Genomic DNA, 6,727 nt, shown 5'->3' on the forward strand with positions numbered 1-6,727 from the left:
TTTGCAAAGTGTTCTTACAACTCCTTGGTAAAGATATCTTACTTGAGATATTACCTTTTTTATCTGGCCTTCAGTTTCTTATGGTAAAATGAGTTTTTGTTTGTTTTGTTCTTCCCCCAAGGTGCCCTTTAAAGTTCTTTTAAGCTCCAATTCCAAGGAATGTTCTCTGAATTCCTGCTCCTCTCTGAGTCCTCGCCCAATAAACCCTCCTTTGCACAAGATTTCTGGGCCAAACCTCTATTTAAATTGTTCACAGCCAGCACCTTGACCTTCACTAGGCACTTAGGTGCCAAGGCTGAAGACTGGACCCAACCAGCTGAAGCCTAAGAACTTTGGCCAGTGCTTGAGGTTTAGGCTGTGAATGGGGATTGTGACCCCCAACCTGAGACCCCGGGCCCTGTGATCTGCCGAAACGATAGATGCAGAAAGATTGGAGGGCTCAGGATTGCACCTGAGTCCCAGCATTGAGCACGGTGCTCTAGAAAGAGGAGGAAGAGAGGAGGGGCCCCACCCGCCTGGTGAGGTCATGGGAAAGCAGCTCTGGCGCTGACACCTGGGGAAACCCGTTTCCAGGCTGCTTCCCACGCTACCTCTCCTGGGAACCAGCTAAGCCCCAAGCGGGGAGTCCCACACCTGCCCCCCAGTCCAGTTCCCATCATTCTGCCTGCCCCCACCCTTCACCCTAGCCTCAATCCTCTGGTACCCAACGTGTCTCTATCCAGGCATTGGGGCTTGAGGAGGCTTATGAGGGAGAAGCAGGTTGGCCACTCCAGCAAACGACAGAGACAGCAGCTTTACAAACATACGGTTTTATTGGCAGATTCTGCACTGCTCTAGTTTCTAGGTTGTATGACCTTGAGGAAAGGGATGCCCTCCCCCCAGCCCCTTCCTCCTTCAGGCTCTATTTTGCAGCTCCTCCCCCTCCTTTTTCTGGTTCTGGACTCTCACTTCCTGTCCTGCTCCTGGTCCAGCCAGTTTGGGCAGTGCCTAGGAAGCCCCGAGACCCAGTTCTTCTCAGGGACCAGACCCGCCCTCCCTGGCCTTGGGGGTTGAGGGCAGCCCAGGTGTCAGCCTGCTCTCAGCTGCTGGACTTCCCTGCTCTCCTTCTCCTGATCTTTCTCCTTCCAGGCCCAGCCCTCTGATCTGCCATCAGTCCCACAGCTCTGGCTCCCAGACCTCACTCTCTGCTCCTTTTATGTCTCTCACTGGCCTCTGCCTTACCCACTCCATCTCAAGCTTCTCTCCAACTTAAGGCTGAACACCTTCCAGCCCTCCAAGATCCCTGGCTGTTCCCCAGGCTCTTCCTCACCCCTGTGCAAGGAGGGGGTGGGGACCACCACAAGGGGTCCTCATTCAGCCAGGCTGCCCTGAGGGCCCATGATAAGAAACCGGAAATTGAATCCCAAACTGCTCAGAGGCGGCTGACCCTGCTAGGACCATTCCATGAAATCAAAGTGCTGAGTTTTCTCTGTGAGCTTTGACTGGAGAAATCCAAATCAGAGCCTTCCCTCCTCCATGCCCTAGGCTCACCCTGGCATATGACAGTGGGCAGAGGCCCAGGCGCCCACCCCACAGTGTTCCAAAGGGAACCGAATCCCATGGGGGTGGCCACGCTCTGCCAGTGACACCCTAAAAGGCCCCATGCCCCAGGTTCCAGAAGTCACTGGCCTCCTGCCTTCTGCTTGTTATGCTGCCATAGCTGCTCAAACAAAGCAGAAGAACTTCTTCCAGCGGCAGCGCGAGAGGGTGCGCACACCTTTGGCATTCAGTTTCTTCTCCAGACGAGCTTTGTGCTCAATGGCACTGAGAATGGCCGAGTCAAACACCTCCTTCAAGTTCTTTTGTGTCAAGGCTGAGCACTCCAGATAGCAGCAGGCCCGGATCTTCTCGGCCAGACCCTGAGCCTGGGGTTGGGGCACGGGGCCCTCCCGACCCCCCTGGTCCAGCTCAATCAGTACATTGACATCGTCCCTCAGGTCGGCCTGAGTGCCCACCAGCAGCACAGGCGCCTGGGGGTTGTGAGTGCGGATCTCGGGCAGCCATTTCTCTGTGATGTTTTGAAAGGAGCTGGGCTGCACCACGCTGAAGCACGCCAGGAAGACATCGGTATCCGGGTAGCAGAGGGAGCGAAGCCGGTCAAAGTCCTCCTGGGGTGGGGAGGCCAGGTGGTTAGTGGATTATCCCCTGCCACATGGAAGAGGAACCCACTTCTTACCTGGGGCTGGAAACCCGAGACTCCAAGAGCCAAGGCCTGCTTCATTCTTGCTTCATCTGGGGTCCTCCCAGGCTCCAGCCCACCTCCCCCTGGACCAGCAGTGGCTGTGCCCAGCTTCTCACCTGCCCCGCTGTGTCCCAGAGTTCAATGCGCACGGGGGCTCCATCCACCAGGACTTGCACTGCAGGGGTGGAGCGGGGAGAGCCTGCGTTAGAAAGAGCGTCCTAGGCCCCACCAGCGCCACCTCGGGGCCCGCCGCCGGCTCCTCCCCGGGGTCTTCGGTGCCCTCCCGCCGCGACGCCCGCCCCAGCTCCCGGGTGCACGACCGACCGCAGCCACGAGGCCGCCGGGGCTGTTGAACGTACCGGAGAAGGTGTCCAGCGCCGTGGGCCGGTAGCGCGCAGGGTACCCGTTGCAGGTGTAGCTGACGATGAGGCTGCTCTTACCCACCGCGCCATCACCCACCAGCACGCACTTGATGCCCAGCTCCGGGGGCGCGCTACGCCGCCGCGGAGGAGGGGTCGGGGCCCGGAGCGGGGGCGGCTCGGCCTCGCTCAGCTCCCGCGGCGGCATGGCCCGCTCCGGGGGCAGCAGAGGGGCCAGCCCGGGACCAGGCTCCTCGGCGCTCGGGAAAGCGGGTTCAACGGGCTGCCTCTCACTGAGTCGGTCCAGGCTGGGCGCGGCGGCCAACGCCACCCGCGGGTATATGTAGGGCCACGCCCACTTCATCTGCATGTCCCGAGCGGCCCCGACTCCGCCCACCGGCGACACCGCCCTCTGCAGGGCACCCTGCAAGGCCAGGCGATCTCAAGATACGGTGGGGAGAAAAGGCCAGCGAAGAGCTGACGCTCAAAAACCCACGCAGGTACAAGGACAAAGGATCGCCAGTGAGAATACCAAGAAGAGACAGACGTCCATGATTTATTGTTAGGAGGAAGAAGCAAGTTGCAGAACATACAATACAGCGGGCTCAAGTTAAACAAGTGTTCAGATTAAACCTTTTCCAATTTTCAACAAAAACGCTATACTGTACAGACATTTGTATGAGTATTAAAAAGTTGGAATAATTTTATTTTATTTTTATTTTTTTTATTTTTTTTGAGTTGGAGTCTCACTCTGCCGCCCAGACTGGAGTGCAGTGGCCGCTCCCGGCCACCGCAGCCTCGACCTGCTGGGCTCCGGTGATCCTTCCGCCTCACCCTTCCAAGTAGCTGGAACTACAGGCACACGCTACCACGCCTGGCTAATTTTTGATTTATTGTAGATGAGGTCTCGCCAAGTTGCCCGGGCAGGTCTTGAACCCGTGGACTCAGGCAGTCTACTCACCTCGGCCTTCCAAAGCGCTGGGATTACAGACTGAGCCACTGAGCCTGGCCGTTATTATTATTATTATTATTTCTGGTCAGGATCTCACTTTGTCTCCCAAGCTGGAGTGAAATGGCATGATGGCATGATCATGGTTCGCTGCAGCCCCTACCTTCTGGGCTTAGTCGATCCTTTTGCCTCAGCTTCCTGAGTAATTAGGACTACAAGCCCACGCCACCACGTCTGGCTAATTTTTTAAAAAACATATATATATATATATGTTTGTAGAGATGAGGTCCTGCTGTGTTGCCAAAGCTGGTCTCAAATTCCTGGGCTTAAGCAATGCTCCCACCAGGGCCTCCCAAAGTGCTGGGATTATAAACATGAGCCATTGCAGCAAGCCTAAAGGAATGATATTTTAAAATACTGTTGACCTTTGAACAATGTGAGAGTTGGGGTGACAACCCTGCAGTCAGTTGAAAATCCACATTTAGCTTTTGACTCCCCTGAAACTTAACTATTAATAGTCTACTGTTGATCAGAAGACTTACCAAAACATAAACAGTCAATTAACACATATTTTGTATGTAACATGTCTTTTTATTTTTTATTTTTTGAGTTGGAGTCTCACTCTGTTGCTCAGACTGGAGTGCAGTGGCACACTCCCAGCCACCACAGCCTTGACCTGCTGGGCTCCGGAGGTCCTTCCGCCTCAGCCTTCCAAGTAGCTGGAATTACAGGCATGCACTACCATGCCTGGCTGATTTTTTTTTTTTTTTTTAATTGTAGAGATGAGGTCTCGCCAAGTTGCCCAGGCAGGTCTCGAACCTGCGGGGTCAGGCAATCCACTCACCTCAGCCTGGAAGTAGATATTATTAAGGTCTTCATTCTCATGGTCTTCACCTTGAGTAGGCTGAGGAGGAGGGAAGAGAGGGGTTGCTCTTTCTATGTCAGGGGTGGCAGAGGCAGGAGACTTGGAAGGGAAGGCAGGAAAGGCAGGCACACTTGCCATCGCTTTTATTGAAAAAATATCCTATTACAAGTGGACCTGCACATTTCCAACCTGCACATTTCCAACCTGTGTTGTTCAAGGGTCAACTGTTGTCAGATCATGAGAGAGGCAGAGACTCAAGTGTGAACACAGCAGGCAGGAATGACAGTACTCCCTGTCACGGAAGAGCTTCCTTTCTACTCAGCCTTTAAGGCAGGCTTTGGACACCTTCACTCCCTGGCTAAAGGAACTCAGGGTGCTGAGAAACTGACTGGGAGGATCTTCATGGACAATTATCTATTTGAATGTTTTATAAATCCCCAATATTATCTTCCTCATCATTAAAAGCACATAGTAATTACCTATTTACAAATGCTGTTCTGGGTCACCCATTGTCCTTGCCCTAGAAGAAGTTTGCAGACTAAGACAAGATCTCCCAGATAGCCTTAGGAAGGTCACCTAGAGAGCAAGTTAAGAGTAGCCTAATGCTAATTTTGTCTCTTTATTGCAGTCACACCAAGTGACACCAGGTCCAGAATCCTTTCTCTGATCTCCAAGACAGCCTTTCATCTCAACCTATACAAAGGTCATTGAAAATACCTTCACACAGAAAGTCAGCTATTCATGAGTTTGGGGGAGGGACAGTGTTGCAGGGGAACAGGTGGTGAATCTTTTTTTTTTTTTTTTCAGTTGGAGTCTCACTCTGTCACCCAGACTGGAGTGCAATGGCATGCACACAGCCACCCCAGTGTCGACATGCTGGGCTGAGGCGATCCTTCTGCCTCAGCCTTCCAAGTAACCAGAACTACAGGCGCACGCTACAATGCCCAGCTAACTTTTTTATTTTATTGTAGAGATGAGGTCTCACCATGTTCCCCAGGCAAGTCTCGAACCCTCAGGCTCAGGCAATCCTCTTGCCTTGGCCTCCCAGAGTGCTGGGATTACAAACTTGAGCCATTGTGCCTAACCAAGGTGGTGAATCTTAAAGAACAGAGATAATCCTATTTCTCAAAGAGTTCATGTATAAAAATCTATAAATCTAAATCTCATGGAAAAAGTCTCAGGTTCTCTGATTTTTCTTTCTTTCTTTTTGAGTTGGGGTCTCACTCTTTCACCCAAGCTGGATTACAGTGGCATGATCACAGCTCACCACAGCCACTACCTCCTGGGCTCAGGCAATCCTCCTGACTCAGTCTCTGAAGTAGCTGAGACTACAGGCGTGCACCACCATGCCTGGATATTTTTTTTTTTGGTAGAGAAGAGGTCTTGCTATGTTGCCTAGACTGGTCTCAAACTCTTGGGCTCCAATAATCCTCTCTTCTTGGCTTCCCAAAGTACTGGGATTACAGGCATGAGGCACTGCACCCAGCTCTTTCCTTTTTCTTTTCTTCTTTTTATTGAGCCAAAAGGAGAGGATAACAGCAAATCTTGACTACGGAGAAATGGTGGGATCCCAGTATCTGTTTCTACATCCCAATGTCTAATCCTTCATTCCCTATATCTGAATGTCTGTTAATAATCCCTAATCGTAGCCTCAAAGTCCCAAAGACTTCTCAGACACATTCAGGTAAATTTATTCATCTGGTAAGTGAAAGAGGCCTTAAGTGTTGTCCTACTTCTGTATCTCCCTAGAAAGTCCAAAAGCTGCCGGGCGTGATGGCTCACATCTGTAATTCCAGCACTTTGGGAGGCGGAGGTGAGAAGATTGCCTGAGCCCAGCAGGATGAGGCTGCAGTGGCCGCGAGCATGCCACTGCATTCCAGCTTGAGAGACAGAGCGAGACTCCATCTCAAAAAAAAAATCCAAGAGTTGTTCTCTTTGCTCTCCTGGAAAAGGAGAGAGATTTTAAAAGACCTGGATGCCCAGTGCAGTGGCTCAAGCCTGTAATCCCAGCAGTTTGGGAGGCGGAGAGGAGAGGATTGCCAGAGCCTAGGGGTTCGAGACCAGCCTGGGCAATTAGGTGAGACCTTGTCTCTACAATAAATCAAAAAATTAGCCAGGTGTGGTAACATGCGCCTGTAGTTCCAGCTATTTGGAAGGCTGAGGTGGAAGGATCCTGAGACCAACAGGTTGAGTCTGTGGTGGCCATAAGTGTGCCACTGCACTCCAGCCTGGGCAACAGAGTGAGACTTCAACTCAAAAAAAAAAAAACAAAAAAAAAAGACCTGGACATCAGGAGAGGAGACCTGTCCCAGTGTTTCCAGTTCTTCAGCTCA

General features: G+C 52.1%; 1 protein-coding gene across 1 annotated transcript; it reads right to left on the reverse strand.

Annotated features, from left to right (window-relative positions):
- Window positions 1-793: 793 nt before the first annotated feature.
- RHOV (ras homolog family member V) lies at window positions 794-2,931 on the reverse strand. Its single transcript, XM_008072732.1, has 3 exons — window positions 2,581-2,931; window positions 2,338-2,396; window positions 794-2,147 (listed from the first exon to the last, which is right to left on the reverse strand). The coding sequence occupies exons 1-3, from the start codon at window positions 2,786-2,788 to the stop codon at window positions 1,704-1,706; spliced, it is 711 nt and encodes a 236-aa protein (XP_008070923.1). The 5' UTR covers window positions 2,789-2,931; the 3' UTR covers window positions 794-1,703.
- Between the last annotated feature and the right edge of the window lie 3,796 nt (window positions 2,932-6,727).

The sequence above is a fragment of the Carlito syrichta genome, unplaced genomic scaffold (assembly GCF_000164805.1).
Source record: "Carlito syrichta isolate Samal-C Ts95f unplaced genomic scaffold, Tarsius_syrichta-2.0.1 Scaffold315401, whole genome shotgun sequence".
Taxonomy (NCBI): domain Eukaryota; kingdom Metazoa; phylum Chordata; class Mammalia; order Primates; family Tarsiidae; genus Carlito; species Carlito syrichta.

Bases quoted from the DNA above. Each gene is read 5' to 3' on its own strand.
- RHOV (XM_008072732.1), bottom strand. From the start codon at position 2,788: ATGCCGCCGCGGGAGCTGAGCGAGGCCGAGCCGCCCCCGCTCCGGGCC. The intron at 2,397-2,580 runs GTACGTTCAACA...CCACCCCTGCAG, and splicing joins GGCGCTGGACACCTTCTCCG to TGCAAGTCCTGGTGGATGGA. The intron at 2,148-2,337 runs GTGAGAAGCTGG...TCCCCACCCCAG, and splicing joins TCTGGGACACAGCGGGGCAG to GAGGACTTTGACCGGCTTCG.